The sequence below is a fragment of the Myxocyprinus asiaticus genome, chromosome 21 (genome assembly GCF_019703515.2).
Source record: "Myxocyprinus asiaticus isolate MX2 ecotype Aquarium Trade chromosome 21, UBuf_Myxa_2, whole genome shotgun sequence".
Classification (NCBI taxonomy): domain Eukaryota; kingdom Metazoa; phylum Chordata; class Actinopteri; order Cypriniformes; family Catostomidae; genus Myxocyprinus; species Myxocyprinus asiaticus.
In genome coordinates this window covers 20,313,542-20,337,331 of record NC_059364.1, presented here as the reverse complement: position 1 = coordinate 20,337,331, position 23,790 = coordinate 20,313,542, and the positions used below count along the sequence as shown (strand labels likewise).

Sequence of the window (23,790 nt, the reverse complement as noted above, 5' to 3'; positions counted from 1 at the left end):
CCATGTGCTGTTCTCACTGCTACCATCAGGCAGGCGGTATCGCAGCATCAGCACCCGCACCAGCCGACTACATGACAGCTTCTTCCCCCAAGCAGTCAGACTTTTGAACTCTTGATCTCTCACGATCAAACTACATCAGCACTGCACTTTATTACTCTTATTATCTCACACCGGACTGTCATAAATTATATTCTCGCTTAACAACACACTGGCAACTTACTATCAACCGACAGCCTGAATGTCAATACAGTACAATACAACCTACTGTATATTTTATATATACTATATATACTATTTTTATTGTATAATGTGTATCTATATTGTGTGTATTGTATACTGTACATTGTAAGTTATTATTTGTATATTGTGTTGTGTGTAATTATGTGTATATTAGATTTTAAATTGTGTTGTGTAAATCTGATGTTTATTGTAAATTGGTATATGTCTCATCACTGTCACGACTATGTTGCTCGGGACTGCACCCAAGAATTTCACACACTATTGCACTTGTGTATATGGTTGTGTGACCATAAAAGTGATTTGATTTGATTTGCAAGAATTTGGGGCCTCATAGACAACTATTACAAAAGACTGCATGCTGTCATTGATGCTAAAGGTGGCAATTCACAGTATTAAGAACTAAGGGTACGCAGACTTTTGAACAGGGGTCATTCCTTTTTTTCTTTGTTGCCATGTTTTGTTTTATGATTGTGCCATTCTGTTAAAACCTACAGTTGAATATGAATCCCATAAGAAATAAAAGAAATGTGTTTTGCCTGCTCACTCATGTTTTCTTTAAAAATGGCACAGATATTACCAATTCCCCAAGGGTATACAAACTTTTGAGCACAACTGTACGTTCTGTTTAATATGGTGCGCAAGAATGTGCTTGGTCTAAACACCCTAAGACAACAACAAGGGGTGAAATTAAACAGTTAGATCACCCAAAGATTAAAATTATGTCATTATTTACTCAACCTCATTGTTCCAAACCCTTATGACTTTCTTTGTAACACAATGAGAGACTGGCAGAATGTTGGAAACTGAAAGTCTCTGTAACCATTTACTTTCATTGCATGAAAGAGTAGGGTTGGGCGATATGGCCAAATATATTATCACAATATTTTTTCTCATATCGTTAGATATCGATATTTATCACAATATACATTTCATACCAATAATGGGGGAGGAAATGCATTCCACATGTTTGTTAGATCTCAAGAATGAATGTAAACATAACTTGTTTGTTTAAATGTAAACTCCAGAGGGCAAGCTACATTTAAAGTATGTTCAGTTTAGGACTGTATCCTACATAACCACTTTTTGATAATATTTAGCCAATTTCATCATCTTCAGCTGACGTTTGACTCATGATGTTGAGGAATAGTTCACCCAAAAATAAAAAATTGCCGATAATTTACTCACCCTCAGGCCATCCAAGATGTATCTGAGTTTCTTTCTTCATCAAAACAGAATTTAAGATTTTTAGGATTTCATTTCAGGCCTCCTTCTCTAAACAATTCAAGTGAATGTACTCCATTTTTTGACGGTCCAAAATGCATATTTAGGGTGCATAAAAATAATCCACATGACTCCAGTTGACAAATAATATATATATATATTATAAAATAATACTTTTTAACTACAAATGTTCGCTTCAGTACATTTCTGTGATGCGCACTCATGAGAGGGATGACATAAGCTCGTTGGTAAGGTCATGCGTCACGTGGAGGAGGAGGCAGGAAGTGTGTCATTGTTTACAAGAGAAACTTGCATAGACCACAGACCAAGCGCTGTTCACAAACCAAAACAGTCCAAAACAATTTCAAAACAATATAAAATAAAATAAATAATAATTTCCAAATAATAATAAAAAAAAACATTACTGCAGTAAACAACCATCCTTTATTTCAGAGCAATGCCGTTGCGTTATCTACTTGTGCTTTTTCTTTAGCAGAAATAAATAGGCTATATGACTGTCAGGAATTCAAGCCACACAAGTTGTAGTTAGTGAAACCAAGTGCAAGAGAGTTTACTGAGATTCACAGGATTTACAGGGTTTACACAGTGAGATCAATGGTACAGGTGATTTCACACAGAAGAGAAGCTTCACAAACTTATTTATGCAGTCAGTGATGAGCGAGTGAATTGAGTGCAGGTGCGGTGAATTAGATATCGAGTGATGAGGAATGGAGCACTAAGGGAGGTGCAAAGCCCGAGGGAGGTGTTACAATGACAAAGTTTTCACACATACCTGAGTTCGCTGGAAAAACAGCACGGGCAACAGCCAATGAATTCAGATATCGACCCTTTGTTTCTTCCAATGGTCTGAAATCCTCAGGGGTAAAATGTTCACTGCACACCCTCCAATATTTGAGAGAATGTAGGGGTGTACTGATATCCAGGATCAGCACGATAAGCCAGAGCTTCAATTGCTTATAATCATGTATCGATGAAAAGTTTATATTTTTCCCACCGTGTATTTTCTTTGGGGTTTCTGAAGGTTGAATCATCCAGGATACACACGCCAAATGACCATTTTGAACAATACACTTAGACAAATACAAATCTACAGCAAAGTCAACTAAACTTTTGTACAGCGCTGCTCCTCTTGTAAACAATAACGCGCTTCCTGCCTCCTCCTCCACATGGCGCGTGACCTTACCAACTAGCTTACGTCATCCCTCTCATAAGCGCGCGTCACATTGATGTACAGAAGCAAACATTTGTAGTTAAAAAGTATATAAGTATTGTTTTGTTTCTAAAAATAATCAATCATTTGGGTTCAGAAGAACTCTATTTGTCGACTGGAGTCGTGTGGATTATTTTGATGCACCCTAAATATGCATTTTGGACAGTCAAAAATGGAGTACATTCACTTGCATTGTTTGAAGGAGGAGGCCTGAAATGAAATCCTAAATCTCTTAAATTCTGTTTTGATGAAGAAAGAAACTCAGATACATCTTGGATGGCCTGAGGGTGAGTAAATTATCAGCAAATTTTCATTTTTGGGTGAACTATTCCTTTAAAGACTTTTTTGTGACGCTCCACACTGCAGCTCAGTAGGTGGCGATAATGCACCATAAGCTGGATGGCCAACAGCCAATAAACATCACAAGAAGAAGAAACACTTTCATGCTTGTGAAAGTGCAATGCATCATGAAAAAACTTTCAACTAAATAGTACATAAATAAACAGTAATGGTGTTGATGTCAGAGTTGTTGTTCTGTTCAGTCAATAGCTGTATTACATTATCAGAGCTGTCTTGTTCAGTACACAACAATATCATATTAGCCGGATATCTAGCTAGCGGCTACCAAGTCTTATTACCGGTTTCATTTATAGCATGGCTATGTAGCCACTAGCCTGCAGATACTTGCTAACAGGCTTATTTCATGACTGTGATTCAGTTAGCTAGTTGTGTGTATAACTTTGCTGAACTGCTTGCGTTTTTAGCGAGACGTACCCTTTATCATCAATTTTTTTTTTTTATAAATATCGATAGTGTTTTATTGCCCAGCCATATGGAAGAGGGGTTCAATGAAACTGAATAGTAAGTAAAGCTGTCAATCTGCTTAACATCTCCTTTTGTGTTCCATGGAAGAAAAAGTCATATGGCTTTGAAACAAGATGAGGGTGAGTAAATGATGACAGAACTTTCATTTTTGGGTGAAAAAGTGATACATCTTTATAAAACAGTACAAGCACTTTGATTTTATAGACCTGAAAATCAAGACCTTCATCTTCATAGGCATGAGTTCTTAACAGCAGATACCATGTGACAGCATACTCTACAAAGCCCTCAAATAAATTAAGACTTCAGTTAAAGAGTAAAGCCAGTCACAGGGATCCTGAGAGAACCAGCTCCTTCATTACAGAAAAAACACACCCTGTTCAAAGAAAAGCTCTGCTCTGCCAGTCTTCTATGGTACGAGAACTCACATACACACACAGCATCTCAAAACTGGCAGTGGAGTCCAACAGACAGTTGAGTTTGGCCTCACAGAGAGAAGACTAGTAGAGCATGAAATTAGAGTCTTCTATTCCAGCCTAGTAGGAGAAAGACATCTGACAGAGACTGAGAGAGGTGTGTGTGTGTGTGTGTGTGTGTGTGTGTGTGTGTGTGTGTTATCTCTGACAGGTCAGGGAAGGGAGAGAGCATTGGGGGGTAAAGGTCTCGCCACAGTGGCTGTTCTGTCAAGTGGAAAGGAGAACAAAGACTGGGAGTGAACATGAGAGAAAAGCAGAGAAAAGCCGACTCGTTGTGACCTCTGTGAACAACCTTTAACTTCCCCACCAGTCTCGTAATATGGTGTGAAAAGAAAGTTTGGGAGACTGACCTGCAGCTAAGAAGCCAGAGTAATTTAGGTGCAAGATCTGAACAGAGACAGTCGATCTGGTTCACATCAGTTTTAAGCTGTGCTGTGCTGCGCCCTACTGGTAAGAGTTATTGGAGATTTGTACAGCGTGGAACTAAGGATTTATCTTTTGAGGCAAAGTTATTCTCTCTTTATTATTACTACATAGCTGGAATATTGATTAGTCAAATAAAGGCATTCTGCAGTAAAATATGTTCGTGCAATGAAATCACCTGACACTCGAATAGAAGCTTTGGAACCACAATGGAGCATGATGGAAAAAAAAAAAATTATCAAAGATCAGGGTTACAGCGAGGCACTTACAATGGATGTGAATGGGGCCAATCCATGAACATTACAATACTCCCAATTTTAAAAGTATTATTACAAAAACAATAATATATGTGTAAACATGATTTTAGAGTGATAAAATTGCCAACTTTTTCTTTATAAATTTATATCCGATTTTACAACTTTGTTGTCATGACGACGTAACGCAGTAAAACCTAAAACGACCATAAAAATGACAAATTAAACAACTTAACAGCTCAAATGAAAAGTTTTAACAGAATAATTGAAGTGCTTTTGTAAAATTATAAGATTCACATTTCTGCTTTTAAACCCTCCAAAATTGGCCCTATTAATTTCCATTGTAAGTGCCTCACTGTAACCTCAAATTTTGCCCCCCGTCTTTACTCGCTGAGCTACCCAGGCCCCCAATTTTTTCTTTTAAAAAAAGAAAATGAAGGACGAGTCAAAATTATTTTTTGTGATAATCAACATTATACCATAAATTCTGTCGATTGAGCTTAACTTGTATTGAACCCAGATTATTCCTTTAAGCTTCAGAACAGAAACATGTACATAAACATTCTTTAGATATTGTCGCTATATTATCGATAAGAGTGACAATTTCTATTAACTGAAATTAATAATTGCAATTACAATTTCAAGGGAAATAATCAGCAATTAGCATTTTTGTTATAATTGTCCAATTTATTTTTGGTTTTTAACACAACTGGATTAGAAATTAAAAAAATACAATACAGTCTAATATTGTATGCTAAAATATAGGCCTAACATACTACTGATTAATACATTTATCATTCCATCTTGCATATTGTTTCACTTCCTATTTAAAAAAAATAGCATACAGTATATACTGCACAGTATGCATGACACCCGTAGCAAAATGCTCTTTGTCAGAGAAAGACACAAAGTGCGCTCAAATTATTCTCTGCCAGAGACATAAAAGGCTAAAACCCTCCTTTATTCAGCAGCAACTTAGTTTCATCCACTCAGCAAAGGAGAAGTAAGCCAAACACCCAATGAACATAAATCCTGTAACAACTTAACCACATATTTATACTGAAGGGCAAAAGAGGAAAGGTCTCACTTGCACCACCTGCTGACAAACTGGAGAAAGGCATTAAAAACATACTGAGGAGTGTAACTCACATGGTAATACATGCTGTTATTTGCCAGACTCTTAAAAACACTATTGATTCCTTGAGAAGAAAGGCAGACATTATTTTAAGTCCTGTGACACATTAAAAATGAACTATGCTATACCATACTATGCTGAGCCTTTTAAAATTGAGTTGTATCCAAGTGTAGAGACTCTCTACCTACTAGTGAGAAGATCATTTTGACATTAACTCCAAATTCCAAATTCGATCACTTCTAGCAGCTGAGCATGATTTGAAGGACAGGTGAAAATATCTTCAAATCACCTCTGCCAGCTCTAGGAGTGAGTGCCAATAGTGACACGGCTTGTGTCTGTCCTCCTGCTCCGTGTCCATCTGATCAAACACTCAAATGCGCTAAATCACTGGCCCTGACTCAAGCGGTCACCAGCAAACACACATCGCAGTCTCAGCAGTCACAGGCTCCACACTGACATCTGGATGAGAGCCATTTTTTTCGGGCTGTGAGTGGAATGAAATATGTCAGAAAACCATTAGAAAGCAGAAAAAAATACCGGCCTAACTAAAACCACTCCAGCTGGCAGAGCCTTATGTAAAACAGCAGGCTAATATCTGGGCGAAATAAAGTCCTGGATCAGATTTCTTTCTGTCCTTATGTCCTAAAATTGGTAGTGTCTTTGAATTTCTTTTTAAAGGCACCTGATTGGAGGTAAAACAATGATTTGGTCCGCTCCACTTTCATTGTATGTAAAAGAGCAGCTTGTACATTCTGTTAAATATCTAATTTTGTGTTCCATGTAAGAAAGTAATGACAATTTTAATTTTTGGGTTAAATGCAATGTGTGCTTTTTTTGGCCTGTAATTATGAAATCCCTATTTTATTATAAAGGAATGACATCCTCACTTTCCCAATAACTGCGAGACAGTTAACATGTTTAGACATCGCTCCAAACAGGTCAAGCTCCTCAAAATGTGTGTGTGTCAGAAGCTGAGAATCCAACCAAAGTAAAGGCACAGCTGCTACCAGACATTTCTAGAATGCATCAACAAATATAGTTTTTAAAAAAAGTCTAGACTGTGGGTCGCCTCAACCAGGGGTTTTCAAACTTTTTGATGCCAAGGACCTTTAATTATGAATTATAATTATGATGTTTCTCTTTTCTTACCTTATTTTATTTTCACTATTAATGTTTGGATATAAACCTGAAGATTAACTTTTTTAATTAAATTCAAATATATTTGTATAGCGCCTTCACAATAAATATAATTCCAAAGCTGCTTTACTGAGAACATGGCCTTACAACCCCCACTGAACAAGGTAAAGGTGACAGCTTTAAATCACAAAACTATGCACAGATTTTTTTCTTTTCTTACAGTTATAAACTATGGCTGTCAATATAAGACCATTTAGAAAGCAGAATGAAACTGTAGATGTTAAATTCCAAAATATCGAACTTTTTTCTACACTTATTTTTATTTTATTTTTCCCAGACCCCCTAGCCCCCTTTGCTGGCCCCTGGGGATACCCAGACCCTAGTCTGAAACCCCTGGACTGAACGACTAGTCAACAAATTTGTTTAATAGCCAATTAGCCAGTATAAATAAGCTGATTTAATTTCATTTCATTTCATTTTTTTAATAAACAAGAGACAATTCAAAATTATTTATTGTGGTAACAATATGCAACAAATGCTGTCGAGTGAGTTTAACTTGTACTGAACCTGTAGCATTCCTTTAGCACCGCAAAAATCTAGACAAATGGACATCACAAATCAACTAGTTGGTTTCTGGATGACTAGTCGACCATTGTGACCCATCCCTCATCTAAACAAACATATTAAACTAATACAAATTTTAGTTTCAGGCTTTTCCGTCAGCTAAAGTATTCTCTCTCTTAATCTTAACATACCTTCTGAAGGCTATAATGACAAAAACACACACAAAGATGCTGATGTAAGCTTTCAACAGTGCTTATCTCCATAAATGACAGTTTGAAAGAGAGAGAGCACACAGGAGGAAGTACCAGAGCACATTTCCTGTCTGTCATGTGCGCAGGGGAAGTAAAGGATGAAGAGACTGTCGAACAGACGCTGCTCTCAACACTCTCCAGTTGCCAGACACAATGCAAAAACCAATATACATACATCTACATCAGCACTTAAATCAGGATGGACCCACAGACACACATACACACTTCAGCACTCCTGTCTGGTGTCTAGAGGCCTGCAGTTATGACTGGATCATTACTCATTACTTCACCTGTCCAGAAGCCTTCCCAGAATCTGTGCCCACAGAATTTTACAGAAATCCCAGCAGATTTACGCAATATTCAAGTGCCTGTCATTCACAAAGTTCTTCAAATTCCACACATATATAGATACACATGCACCATGGCATCTATAATAACAAGCAGAGAAAGAGAGACATGAACTGGCAAAGTAAATACAACAAGCATATACAGTACAACAAACCGACAAAGATAGACACTGTTACATATTAATGGATGAAAGCGAGGTTATTAAAGTCATGTCCTCTAAGCATCAGGCAATATGCTTTCATCTTAAAATTGAACTTAAAAAAGACACCCGTTTCTCCTCTCCATGATTTACCATTTTGCCAAAGTGGATGCAAAGAAAATCAGAGATAAATTGTGCATCAAAAATGTATCCTTCACAACATCACAATCTGAATTAGCATCAAAACTAAGGCCAATGCCACAATAGGTTTTCGACTGAAAACACATTGATTTTATAACATACAGTACATGCCTCTCAACCACACTGAAATGGTATTTTCCTCCACCGTCAACTGAGAGTGCCACATACTATGGAGACCGATTACATTAGGAAACTGAAAATGGATTAATGTGGACGTGGACCGGAATGGCGTTTTCCTCCACCGAACGTTGCTCCTGGTTAGGGCAGTTGCCTGGTTGTCTATTTTTGTCCTTTTTATACACAAACACACAAAATAACATGTTTATACCTTCTAACAGACAACTGAACAGTCAATAGAGATTTTCCTGAAATGCGTGACCTCACTGAAAGCAGTCTTAACCCCACCACACTAACCTCGGTGACCTGCCAAAAAAACAGAGCCTCTTATCGACCGAAAACAGGCATGTTACAAACGCTCACACGCACAAAGATAAAGTCTGGGATATCTAGCACTCTGGAGGGCAAACCTCTTTCACTAAGAGCAAATAAGCAAACACAGGTATGCAAAAAACAATGATTGAAGGCCTATTCACAATAGGACAGATTAAACATATTTATTTTCTGATGCATCACAATTTTTGTTTGAATGATCTCGATACCAATTCTTAAATCTCAAGATCAATCTTGTACTCCATATGGCAACCCTCAACAATGCAAGTAAATCACTACCATATGCGGCCAAAATTTGTGACTGAAAAAAATCTGTGATTAGCCACTGGCTGGTAAACTTTCATATATCTCTCACCAGTGATTGAGTCGTATAGTAGAGAAGTTCAGCACCGAGACCCTTTCACTGACTGTTGAGAGCAAAAGTTTTATGTCCAAAAAGATGTATCCACGCAATCCATATGTCATTGACATGAGGAATAAAATTTTCCTTGATTGTTTGACATATAAGAGGTCATTGTACTATAAAAACATACAGGAAGTTTCAGAACTGAAAACTTCCTCAATAGAAAAAGAGCATTTATTTAAACCAAGCTGCTAAAATGGCTCGTTTGGAATTCGTGGAACTTGTGACGTCACAAGGACCAAATACATCTGCATATGACTGCCTCTTCAGCAAGACATCAATGCCTATTTTTCGTCATAGTACCCTTGGCCCCGCCCACTGGTGCTCAGTCAGTCACACGGGTGAAGAGGAGAGAGATGGGCCTGTCACAGGAGATTCATCCAAAGTTGACTTACACAGGACACCTTTATGTGCCTGTCTGGATTTAAATGTTTTTCTACATAAACGTGCACTAGAAGAACAGCTTTGACCATTATCGTACATCTCACGCCGCTTAAAAAGACACAATGTCAAGTTATAACTCTAAAATGGATCCCCATTGTGTTTCATTCAGCTGCGCTGTCTTGCTGTTGTCCTGTTTCAAGGCATCCTGGACCGTTTTTGCACCCATCTGTGCTATTTTTAATTATTGGTCTTTGATCGTATTAATGCATTTCCACACAACACCATTGATGTGCGTCGCGTTTGAAGAGCGGTACAAGTACAACTTTTAAAAAACGCGTCTCATTCAGCTGCTGCCACTGACTGGGAGAAACACATGCAGTTCTGTGTGCAAACAAACCAGGAAAATGTGAGATGTGAAGACGTATTGGCCTGTTGAAGCCGGTTGAAGCACCCAACATCACTTTGTATTGTATTACGTTTGAGTATTCAAAAGCGACTATTGCTTGTGAAACAGTCACAATATGATTCAAGCTTTGCAAAGGAACTGTTATTGAAAGATGGGGCAGTTAAAATTGGACTATTGGACAAAAAAAAAAAACAAGTAACCAATTTAATTCATGAATATTTCATACGTCATGACTGTTTGATAGTTTATGCTGTGCTTGAGTGAACCGTTTGATACAATCAGATGAAATGTGTTGGGTGTACGTTATGTGTTAACCCTGAAAAGTAGTTTTATAATGTTGTGTGGTCAGTGTGGAGTTTGTTCAATTTCTTCGGATTGTGATTCAAATATGCCTCTATTGGTAGGACTGCATGATGTTAGCCAATCACAACAGTGGCTTTTACATTGAAGTCTTAAAGGGCCAGACAACAGAGCATTTCAATCATGACCCCTTTAAAACCCTTTCTGTTCTTTACAGTCAGGTGTTGATTAAAAACAGCATATAAAGAAACATTTAATTCTAATCACACATAGCACAGATGCACTAAAGAAACCATGCACGTCCACGTTAATATGGGCTCACTGGCTGATGCCGATAATCTTAAAAAGATGGTGCCGATTTAGTGCGTGTTCTACATATCAATGTAAATACTTGTAAATAGTACAAATTATGCATGTAAACAATAAGATATACATGCAACAAAATTAAAATATATATGCAATATAATATATGCAATTTCAAGACATTTATCGATGGAATACACTAAATTTGAAAAATGTTGAAGAGCTAAAAATGTGACCAATATGATGAAAATCTAATGAAAACAATTAGTAAAAATAATATTTTCAAATTGATAACAGCATTAGCTGAGAGAATTTCCTTCATATGAAAGCAAAATGGACATTGTAACCAAAATATACCCATATGAATCAATATTGAATCGAAAGCTTATGAAACTGAATCGAAACACAAATATGACCTTAAACATCGGCTGGGTTTACCTACAGTAGCGTTCTGTGTGTTTGTGAAAGCTAGTATAGTGGCATCAGGCAGTGTGAGAGCAGCACTGAACAAAGTAAATAAAAGCCTCTGGACACACTGTGCTCAGCCATGTCTGACCGATCCCTTCTATTAAGTCACATCGATCAACTAAACCAGCAGTTCCTGCAGTAACACACTCTCCATCCCCATTTACTGCTTTCCTTTTTACCTAAAAAGACAGAAGTTCATGGCAATATCTGAACGCTGCATCCATGTGGAGTCAGTTTCACCAACAGTGCAATCATATAGAACAAAAGTCAAAATGACCACTAGACTAAAAACAATAACTGTGACTATGTCTCAAATCATAGTATGTTTAAAAAGGTATGCCAAATTTGCCAAGATGGTCTACCACTTCCGGTAGAAGTGTGGGTCCGTGCATGCTTTTTCGGCTAATATTGCCCACAATCCCTAGCTCAACGGAAGATTAGCTTCAGAACAACAATTGTAAAATGTGAGAAAAACTACAACCAAGGTGGTGAGAATGACAGTGCTTCATCAGTTCATAAATGTTTTATCACAAAAGTTTAATGGTTGAATACTGTGTAAAAGAAACTACTTTGTTCTTGCTGTAGGACGAACACACTGATGGGGTCATAAATTGCAAACGATCAGCTGCTCCATTTACACAGTGAACAGAAAAGGGTTTGAGTGATTCATAATTATTATCATCTTACCTGAATGCTTTTATGTCCATCTACTGTATTTGTTTTGCTTATTGTGGATGCTCTTGTGTGTTTTTAAGAGCTTTCTCTCTTGAAAATAATCAATTAAGGAAAAGTTTCAACACCATTTTGATTACACATTACTGCATGCATCATATGTAAAACATCAGTGGATCTCCACACGAAAGACCTGTGACAGATCTTCATCGACATGCTGCTTGTTCTCTCCAATATGGTAGGAAACATTGTAGGATAGCATAAATTAAATGGATTGAGGAATAATTAATGAATGATAGTAAAAATGAAATGAGGAACGTGAATGTATTGATAAATGTAACAGGATGATTTTCAGTGTACAGTGACAGGATGCACGTAATTATGTGACCAAAGGGTCTGTGTTTTCAAGATGCAATTTAATGACATAATAGTATGTCTCAATACTTGTGCACATTTTTTGCTACACACTCAAACGTGTGTGCTTTTCCATAACAAACGTAGCCTAGATACTTTAAGGGCGCAGTATAAGTAGGCGAATCCAGACGCAGCAATAAAGAAAGAGAAAGGCGAAAGAGGCCAGGCAATATGAGCAGTGAGGTGTGGCTGAACTTAAGACACCGGAGAGCACAGTGTGGAAGAAACTTGTCTGGTTCAGAAAGCTGAGAGGAGAGCTTGAGAATGTGCTGGCCTGGTACATCAGTGCAGAGCTCATGACTACCTTCTGCCTTATTCTCAGATATACAACATAGGAGACTTTTCATCAAAAGACAACAAGACTTCCTCACTGAGCCAGGAGTAAGGTCTGCTCTGCATGGAGATATTGGACTTCAATGGTAAGACAGATAAGGGATTATAACAGAATTTAAAGTAAAGACAGAGAAAAAAAGATCTGCCTTTGTGAGCTTGCATAATTTCAAGGGAAATTAATGGGATGAATAAAAGTACTATTCTATAAGAGTTTAGGCATGTGCATGAAGAGGAAGCTTTGAAACTAGGGATGGCACCGATACGATACCTGGATCGGTATCGGGTCCGATACTGAGGTTTTTACCTGGATCGTGTATCAGTCTGACGAGCCCGATCCAAATCCGATACTGCATGTTTGTCATTGACGTTACTGTCAAGCTCAAATAATGACATAAATAACCTTCAAATCACCATTAAATTAGTCCATATAACTCGTGCTTTTTATTCAGGCTCTTACAGTCATCCAAAAGCTTTGTGAACTGCAAAAGGCTGTGTTTAATAATAAATACACAGTCAGCATGCACAGCTAAGTAGTCTTTGGCACCACGCTTTACTGAACGAACGCTGCTCTGCCAACACACACACATAAACGCGCAGAGGCTTGCGATGCGCTGCGCAGAGGCTTGCGATGCGCTGCGCAGCGCACTAAGTGGTCCCTCCACACAAACTCCATCTCAGATGTAGATGATCTATAGTTCGGTCCACCTAAAACATGCATTGAGAACAGCACCGGACAAGCATTTTACCAAATGTTGAATGAGAAGCGTATTACACTACTGCGAATTAGCCTACAAACACTCAAACACAAACTTCATGGAGCGCACAGTGCCGAACTTTCAAAATAAAAGCCTTAAGAAATTACAACTGAAATGTATTAATGTATCGTTAAATTATTATTATTATTATTATTAGAAATTACAATAAAAACAAATTGGGTTCCAAAAATTACTGTCTGATTGAAAAGTGGATTGATATACTAATAAAACTAAAATGAAATAAAAAAATAACAGAGAGAAAGATAGAGAGATAGAGAGAGAGAGAGAGAGAGAGAGAGAGAGAGGGATCTGAAACCATTTACAAGTCCAGATACAAGTTAAAATGTGTAGAGAACTGGCTTCTTTTCTACTGAAGACTTTCACTGGAATTACTGTTATTTTTGCTGCAGCATCCTGCAGACTAGTTAACAATAAAGTTTTGCACATGCTCTTATGTAACTGTTTTTTCTTTTTCTTTTTTATAATGAAATAATGTATTGCTAGAGGTTTTTGTTTCTTTACACAAAGAGTACTCCCAATCAGTTCCACACAGTGAATTATAGATGTTCTAAAGTAAACTCATTAAGAAAACACAACACTGGTATAGGATCGGGATCGGTATCAGTTGATACTGATGGTTCAGGTATCGGAATGGGAAGAGAAAATTTTTTTATTGTTCCATCCCTATTTGAAACAATTGTGAGGAAATGAAAAAGCAATATTTTGGTATACTACACAAGTATACCAATCGTAGGCTTTATGTTGTAACAACTAGGCTACATAATGCTCTGAACAACAGTTCGGCAGTCAAAGAACCTGTTTGATGCCTAGAGGCAACTGGCATATAGGCTTGAAAACGCTGAATTGATCATGTCTGACATGTCTGTCATGTTTTGTATTTGTAACAATTATGTAATAAACTGTCATTTTGATTCTTCTCACAATAAATTCCCATATTTACACAATAAAATAAGTCCAGCGTTCCCTGGGAGGAATGAATATCTACATTGAAATATGCATAAGCATCTTAAGTGAACAAGATCACTTAATTAAAAACACAGGATAGACTGCACACCTGAACAGCTACTGATAACATCAGAGATGTTGCATCAGCTTGCTTGGCAAACTACACAAAATGATGATTCGACAAACAATCAGATTAAAGGGATAGTTCACCCAAATACGAAAATTCTCTAATCATTTTCTCACTCTCAGTCCATCCCAGATATGTATGACTTTCTTTCTTCTGCTGAACACAAAGATTTTTAGAAGAATATTTTAGCTCTGTAGGCCATACAATGCAAGTGAATGGTGACTAAAACTGTGAAGGTCTAAAAATAACATAAAGGCAGAATAAAATAATCCATAAGACTCCAGTGGTTAAATCCAAACCTTCAGAAGTGATATGATAGGTGTGGGTGGGAAACAGATCAATATTTAAGTCCTTTTTTTACCATAAACCTCCACTTTCACTTTCTTCTTCTGTTTTCGCATTCTTTGCACATATCACCACCTACTGGGCAGGGAGGAGAATTTAGAGTAAAAGAAGGACTTAAATGTTGATCTGTTTCTCACCCACACATGTCACTTATGAGACATGGATTTAACGACTGGAGTCGTGTGGATTACTTTTATGCTGCCTTTATGTACTTTCTGGACCTTCAAAGTTCTGGCCACCATTCATTTGCATTGTATGGACCTACAGAGCTGAAATATTCTTCTAAAAAAAAATCTTCATTTGTGTTCTTTAAAAGAACAGAGTGGTGGTGGTGTAGTGGACTAAAAGCACTGAACTGGTAAGCAAAATGTTGTTGGTTCAATTCCCACAGCCACCACCATTGTGTCCTTGAGCAAGGCACTTAACTCCAGGTTGCTCCAGGGGGATTGTCCCTGTAATAAGGGCACTGTAAGTCGCTTTGGATAAAAGCGTCTTCCAAATGCATACAAATTTAAAAAAAAAAAATGTAAAATGTAAGAAAGAAAGTCATACACATCTGGGTAGGCATGAGGGTGAGTAAATGATGAGACCATTTTCATTTTTGGATGAACTATCCCTTTAAGATGCTAAATGTCATGAAATGCCTGGAGGCTACAAACCAAAATCACATTCACAACCTATAGTTAAGATTATTGATCAGAAACAAACTATACATTTTTAAATTTCTTAATGGTACAGCATCAATTCTGGATTTACTGTGTATACTATGATCTCTACTGGGGTGAACCCTTAGTAAACATGTAAATATGTTAAACAAACGATGCAGAGATGTTGTCTACAAGAAGCACTTTCTCATTTAGGTCATCAAAGTTGTCATACTTGTTTCAATGCACTAAGACTGGGAGGTACACATATACAGGTTAATCCCTCTTATACACCAGGAACTCTGACGTCACAACTGAACCAATGAAACATCAGTATGACACAGTATATCAGACCAGCTGATCACTTCAACTCCAGACTGGTTTTCCATTCATACATAAATAATGATTTTGATCAAGGACACATGGCTCAACGGTGATAAACCCAGTGAGCTGCCTTTCTACACAGCACTTCTGGGCATCGTAGTAGCGACTGGAACATTAGACAGCATTTTGGGCATCATCACAATCGAACGTTCAAACGCGCCTGTGATGCCCAAAAACGCTGTCTAGATGAGCTGTTCACTAAGTTTTGACACAAAGTCATCGCTTTCCTCTTTGACTGACTCAGTTCCATAAACCATGAGAAACCTGAACAGCCATAGAGTGTGTAATGAGACTCCAACGCCACAGACTTCCCTGTACAGGTGATCAAAACATCTCATGAGTGTTTAAGGGAGATTTTGGGGGTGATCATCTCACCTTTGGCTTCGCAGTCGGCGCAGTATTTGTTATCATCCTCTCTCAGCATTTTGGACAGAATGGCCTGATGCTGCTCGTTCAGTTTCTGAGCCTTTTCCCTCTCCGATCGCGTCGTCATCTCTGCCCGTTTCCTGTCAACGTCTCTGAATAAGATCACCGGCCTTTCCCCCGAATCACTCTGTTAAACTGGAGCGTGATAGATGGAAGACCATCACCCAAGAAATGAAACTACGATGGGCTCGCGGCGGCGAAGAGGCGGCTGAGTTGAGACAGAGCGGCGGAATATGGCAGATTGGAGGAATTGACCGGAAGCGGAAACGGAGACATAGAAGGTATGGTGAGCTGACTAAAATGTATTTAAAAATGGACAAAAACGAGACAGTTTTGATTAATCAAAGCATTCGCTTGAGTAATTTGTATTTTATTTTTATACATTTATAAAATGAAAAATTATATTTATATTTCAAGACAAAAATGTATTCCCACTACAACTTTTACGTCATAGAGCTGTTCAGCCGTGACGTCAATTTATAGGCGAACCCGGAAGTCTAATTCGCTCAGAGATATTAGGCTGCAGCTCGTTTGAGATGAGCGAATTCTGCAGAGATTTCAACCTCCACGCTTTTACCAATAGGCTCGTTTGAGATGCCAAACGCCTCGCCTTGAAAACAGACGAGAGTAGGCGGCTGCAGTCAGGGGAGGAGTAAGTGCTGTCAAGTCGAACAATTCTCACTTCTCGTACTGGATCAGACACCTTCGAGATAAAAGGCAGATATCGCGGGATTCACGTTCATGCGGTGTTGCTGATAAAGTGGTTATAATTTAAATTCTGTTGCTTTAAAATGAAAATAAATATGATGAAAAAAACACTCAATGTACAAGTTATTTAATTTTCCCCATAAGACGTGTCTTTCCATCCATTTCTAGTTTAAAAAAGACACGTATTTTAAACATTTCAGAAATATGATTTATCCCAACCAGAGATCGCACTGTTGATCACAGTGTTGGGAATATTCACATATAATTTATACATATAAAACATGATATTAGAGATAATATATATATATATATATATATATATATATATATATATATATATATATATATATATATATATATATTTGGTTGGTTTTTATTCCTTCAGTGCCATCCGAACAAGAGGTATTTATACATAGTCACCATAAAAATATGTTACATTGCCAGACACAGTATTTTACATACATTTTAGTACTTTTAAAACTTTACATGTTTTCTTTCTTCTTCTTCTTCTTCTTCTTCTTCTTCTTCTGCTTCTTTTTTCTTGGTATGACAGGTTTATTCACAGTAAAACAAGCAAAAGGCAGACACATATTTTTGTTTTGTAGCAGGTAGTCCAGTCTTTTCAGGCCGGTTATCTTTTCTTTTCTTTTTTTTTTTTTTCTTTCTTACTTTACATGTTTTCAGTGCTTTTCTTTTTTATTATTATTATTTTTATTATTATTATTATTATTATTATTATTATTATTATTGTTGTTTGTTTTTCATCACAGTTCTTTAAGCCAATGAGCATTACGCTGTGTCATCAGCCAGTCCTTTCCCATCATGCTTGCAGTTTGCACAACTGGAAAAATCCAACTGCGTGCGCCTCGCTCTCAGGAGACTTTTTTGTCATACGTCACCATGACATCACAGCAAGTAGGACAGATTTCTAACCGGCATGCACCTGCCACTGACACTGGTGATCGGTTCTGTGCAGAACTTGCTCATCTCAAATGAGCCTATTGTAGAGATCGTAACGGTCAACTTGGATCGCTTGAGTCTTCTCTGCCCAATCATATAACGGCTGACGTCAATGAACTGCGTTCAGAGTTTTACAACAGTTTTTTTAATGTTTCCGTTGCACTTTTTCTGTCTATGTTAGTTAATGTATTTTGGGAATGTAATGTTTTTGGGATAGGTTTCAGTGATCAGGAAAAAGAGCACCCTTTGCTGCTGTAGATTTCGGCATGAGAGTCTTAATCTATTTAATATATATATATATATACACAAAGTTTGGAATAATGTACATATTTTGCCCTTATGGAAAGATATTGGTACTTTTATTCACCAAAGTGGCATTCAGCTGATCACAATGTATAATCAGGACATTAATAACATGAAAAATTACTATTACAATTTGAAAAAAGAAAAAAAATAATGTTCAGAACTTCTTAAACTTGAAAGATTTCTCATCAAAAAATCCTCCACATGCAGCAATGACAGCTTTGCTGATCCTTGGCATTCTAGCTGTCAGTTTGTCCAGATACTCAGGTGACATTTCACCCCACGCTTCCTGTAGCACTTGCCATAGATGTGGCTGTCTTGTCGGGCATTTCTCACGCACTTTACAGTCTAGCTGATTCCACAAAAGCTCAATGAGTTTAAGATCCATAACACTCTTTTCCAGTTATCTGTTGTCCAATGTCTGTGTTTCTTTGCCCACTCAAACCTTTTCTTTATGTTTTCTGTTTCAAAAGTGGCTTTTTCTTTGCAATTCTTCCCATAAGGCCTGCACCCCTGAGTCTTCTCTTTACTGTTGTACATGAAACTGGTGTTGAGCGGGTAGAATTCAATGAAGCTGTCAGCTGAGGACATGTGAGGTGTCTATTTCTCAAACTAGCGACACTGATATACTTATCCTCTTGTTTAGTTGTACATCTGGCCTTCCACATCTCTTTCTGTCCTTGTTAGAGCCAGTTGTCCTTTGTCTTTGATGACTGTATTGTACACCTTTGTATGAAATCTGCAGTTTTTTGGCAATTTCTAGCATGTATAGCCTTCATTCCTCAAAACAATTATTGACTGACGAGTTTCTAGAGAAACTGTTTCTTTTTTGCCATTTTTGACCTGACATTGCCCTCAAGACATGCCAGTCTATTGCATACTGTGGCAACTCAAAAACAAACACAAAGACAATGTTAAGCTTCATTTAACAAACCAAATAGCTTTCAACTGTGTTTGATATAATGACAAGTGATTTTCTAGTATCAAATTAGCAATTTAGCATGATTACTCAAGGATAAGCTGTTGAAGTGTTGGCTGCTGGAAATGGGGCCTGTCTAGGTTTGATCAAAATTGACTTTTTTCAAATAGTGATGGTGCTTTTTTTTTTTACATCAGTAACGTCCTGACTATACTTTGTGAGCAGTTGAATGCCACTTTGGTGAATTAAAGTACCAATTTCCTTCCGAAACAGCAAAATCTGTACATTATTCCAAACTATTGGCCGCCAGTGTATATTATTTTATATCAGCATTATTGGGCACACACAGCAGCCATAATAGTCATTACAATAATATCGTTACATATATAATATATTAATTTATTTAAGTCTAATGTAACTGTTGAATCCTAAAAGCCAAAGGAAAAAAAAAACATATATACATTTATTTTTGTTTTTATTAGATAATATACAATATTGTACAAAATGTATCATATTTTAAAACCAAACGCTTATTTTAATTCATCGATGCAATTTTTGTGAACTGGAGACAGTAATAAAAGAATCTCTAGGCTGGTGTTAATGCCGTAAATGAGTCCTACATGTCGCTTCATTCTCTATTCCGACATCTCATCTCAATTTTATCTAGTAAACTCCACACAGTTCATCTCAAAGGTATTGTTTAGTGTAAAACATGTTGAAGATTAGCGGACAGGCAGTCAGTTCAATAAGTGGTGAGCTGTTTCCTCACAAAAGCTGTTTATTCAGCACACGGATGCATATCCTCCATAGACATCCATTAAAAAAAAGGCCTTTTGTCTCCTCGCCTGTGTACCGCTGCATTACACATTTTGATGCTAACCTTGTAGGCTCCATTTTAGAATGTATCTGGTTCCCTTGGAATTTTCCTAACAAAACGTCCATGTATCATCAAGTAATGTTTACTACATACCTTATTTTACTCATAAGTTCAAAAACCCCATTATAAAAACCCATAAGAAAATCCCGAGAAAACCCATGGCGAATTCTCTTCCGGGTTTTTGGACTACAACATGAACAGCTCTATTGCTTAGGTATGTATGTGTTTCGTAGATTGGACAGCCCTTGGGACAGACATTCTTGTCAAAGACAAATCTCTCTGTTAAGCAATTATTACATTCTCATAATGCAACTTTCTCAAGAGGAAAAATTCCATTGGAATTTCTTTTTGACAGTTGCCTATATATTGATGAAAAACATTTCAAAATTGTGCACAGAATTTAGCCTACAATGCACTACTCTAAATACAGCAATGTGAGTAATACAGATAGGTCACACCTTTTGTGAAGACAAATGTGAAAGCCTTGACCACCTGTTTTATTAGTGTGATGTGAGATCTGTGTTCTGGTGTAAACTGAGTAATTATTATTTAACCAATTCAAAGTTGAACTATAATTTTTATCTTAAAGTCATTTCTCTGGAATAAGTCCATAAGTCTCTGGAAATTACTGTTAACTTTTTCATCCTTGCAGCAAAATGTTATTACTTAACAGAAATTATTTCAAAAGATATGTAGATTTGCTGAATTATTAATTATATTGAATTAATTAATATAATAAATGCACCTCTCAATATGTTTTAATAATTAATAATAAAAATGTAAGACATTGCTTATTAATACTAAAAACGTAAGACATATGTTATAATGAGGTCTTTCCTGAGCCATGTATTGTATTGTAAGTTGTGTGTGTGTGTGTGTTTTCCTTTCAATAATTGCTTAAGTATCTCAGTGAATGTGATAATGTTCAGTCTTATGTGCTAATATGTACAACTGCCATAGTTTTAATGCAATTGAAAATGGCTTCCTCACTCCCTAATAGATTTATCATGATTCATGAATCTACATTTCTGTCAAAATAAAACAGTCACACCAGTTAAGAGACATACAGTAAAACCATGGTAAATTTTCACAAGGGTTCAAATGCTGAACAATCTATCTCTTCCAGCCTTGCTGTTGTGCACCAAGTAGATAATACATTTAAGCCCTATCTGCTTTAAGGCTGACATGGTACAACCCTCTCCACTGTATTCCTTCCAGATTAAAATCAGATGAAACACTGAACAGATGAAGAATTCAGAACTATTAGAGTTACAACATTAAATGTAGTTTATTCATATTTTATTCGCAAAACAAAGATGATTAATGACATGATACTAATAAATAGATGTCCTGTAACCTCTTACAAAGCCTAAAAAAATCAGCTTATTATAATTTAATAGATTTATTCTTTGAACAAACCAGACAGGCTGTGCAAATACTATACTGTGCCCTATTTCCAATAGGGGAAAAAAATAGATTGCCATAATTACAAATAAAGTCACAATTTTGAGTTTTCTCAAATTGCCTACTAAAGACTGAACAGTCTAAAGTTTACAGTTTAAGTAGTACTCCAATACTAATAGGCTGATACCATTAAAGGAGGGAGATACACCATTTCTGGTCCAGAAATTATTATTCTTATTTCATTTCTTTTTGTATCTCAGAACAGTGATAAATCAAATTCAAATGTTTAAATTATTAACTTTGGACATTTTTAACACAGTGACCTAAAAATCAATACAACGACCCTTTCTCTCCCAGTCACCATATCGTGTTGGTTCGGGGCCTTTGGGACCACCTTTTTCCTTAGTTTCTGGATTCACATCATCTGGAAATCCTGTTTAGGGAAATATTATTAGGTTATATGACAAAAAAAAAAGATTTTTCATATTATGATACCTTGTTTAGATGTCCAAGACCAACTTATTGTTTAATTTTACATGTCACTCAGTTTGAAACAGCTAAATAGATTAATGTGAACTTCGGAAATGGAAGGGTGTAAGGACAATATACATTATGTAACCATACAGAAAATAACATTTTTTTTATTTTTTATCCCCTTTGCTCCCCAATTTGGCACGCCCAATTCCCACTACTTACTAGGTCCTTGTGGTGGCGTGGTTACTCTCCTCAATCCGGATGGCAGAGGACAAGTCTCAGTTGCCTCTGCTTCTGAGACAGTCAATCCGCGCATCTTATCACGTGGCTTGTTGTGCATGACACCGTGGAGACTCCAAGCATGTGGAGGCTCATGCTACTCTCCGTGATCCACGCACAACTTACCACGCGCCCCATTGAGAACGAGAACCCCTGATCGCGACCATGAGGAGGTTACCCCATGTGACTCTACCCTCCCTAGCAACCGGGCCAATTTGGTTGCTTAGGAGACCTGGCTGGAGTCACTCAGCACACCCTGGATTCAAACTCGTGACTCCAGGGGTGGTAGTCAAAGTCAATACTCGCTGAGCTACCCAAAATAACTTCTTAGCTATAATTTATATACCCTAGACACATTATAGATACCATATGCCCTTTACGTATTCCACAATTATAATACTGTATATAACAGAGATGTGTTCCTACTTTCAAGGGCGTCTTTAGATTTTGACTCAGTTTCGTCCATGTCAAAGCGTCCTTGGGGTGTTTTGGCTTTCTTTAATGGTTCCTTATCTTTGACCACCCCACCAGAAGCATATCCTGCTGTCCTTTGACATGCTGCAGGGGAGTGCATGGAGATATTTCAACAAATCTGTAATAACTAGTTTTGCCGTTTGTGCAGTGGTTTAATCGCTATCAACAAATGTATACGAGTTTCAATAACAAAAATAAAGGCGTATATGAAATAACAGGGTTTAATATGACACAACTAGAACGAAATGCCTGTTGTGCAAGCATCCAAATACACTGTTCATCCATGGTCAAAAAATTGATCGCACCCACCTGTAAAAGTCGACTCTAAAATCAAGCTTCTGTTTACAAAACCTCTTGCTGTAGTACAGCAAACACGAAAAAGAAACATTTGGCCTGTATGCTGCACTGATGTGTTATAAACGTTTTCCCTGTTGCAGAAGCAACAGAAAGATCAGAGCCCTTCAATGATTATACAACTGTATAATGTTTTGACGATGGAAAGTGACGTAGAGTGCGTCATCATTTAGGGACACCAACAACACTCGAGAGAGTCGCGGTAGCGCTTAAAAAGTGCAGAATGTTTCAGGGAAAAGACGACAAATATATTTTACAGACAGTTATTGTTAATCCTTTCACTTCAGCACATATGAAATAAATATATATGTTCTTATTATAGCTTTTAGTGGCCAGTTCGATTGTTGTTTAGTATTTAATTCGAATAATTAATTACATTTCACTCTTATTAAGCCATGTAAAATCCAATAATAAAAAAAAAAGTCATAATTGAAAAATCACTCATTCTTTATTAAGTGTGAATTAGTAAACATAATTATAGGACACTTTCACGAAATTGTATTAAGTAAAATTATAGCCTATGAAATGTGATGTTTATTTATTTATTTATTTATTTATTTTTGCTTAATTGCGTTGAAACAAAACAGATTTCATCATGCAATGCAGTTTTATTTATCAGATCCATAAAACTGTATTTTATGTGCGAGCATAAGAAAACTATACAACGAATCTCTAAAAGAAGGTAATATATTAGCCTATTATTACTTATGAAGAAAAAATAAGGCCTTGAAAATTACCACACAAATCTTAATTTAATAAAAGAAATAATGATTGCTTTTGTAACAGGGTACAGAAATATTCAATTCACTTTGCATA

General features: G+C 36.9%; 1 protein-coding gene across 5 annotated transcripts in view; it reads right to left on the bottom strand.

Moving 5' to 3' along the window:
- Positions 1-16,486, bottom strand: part of LOC127411778 (stromal membrane-associated protein 1-like) — a 167,175-nt gene extending 150,689 nt beyond the window's left edge. For 2 of the 5 annotated variants that reach the window (XM_051647531.1, XM_051647532.1), the window contains exon 1: positions 16,172-16,486. In XM_051647531.1, the coding sequence (XP_051503491.1) occupies positions 16,172-16,289 (118 nt within the window). In that variant the 5' untranslated portion in view covers positions 16,290-16,486. Of the gene's footprint in view, positions 1-1,425; positions 1,558-16,171 lie in introns of those variants that run through there. The other 3 variants (XM_051647534.1, XM_051647533.1, XM_051647535.1) reach the window with 3 other exon arrangements.
- Positions 16,487-23,790: the final 7,304 nt, after the last annotated feature.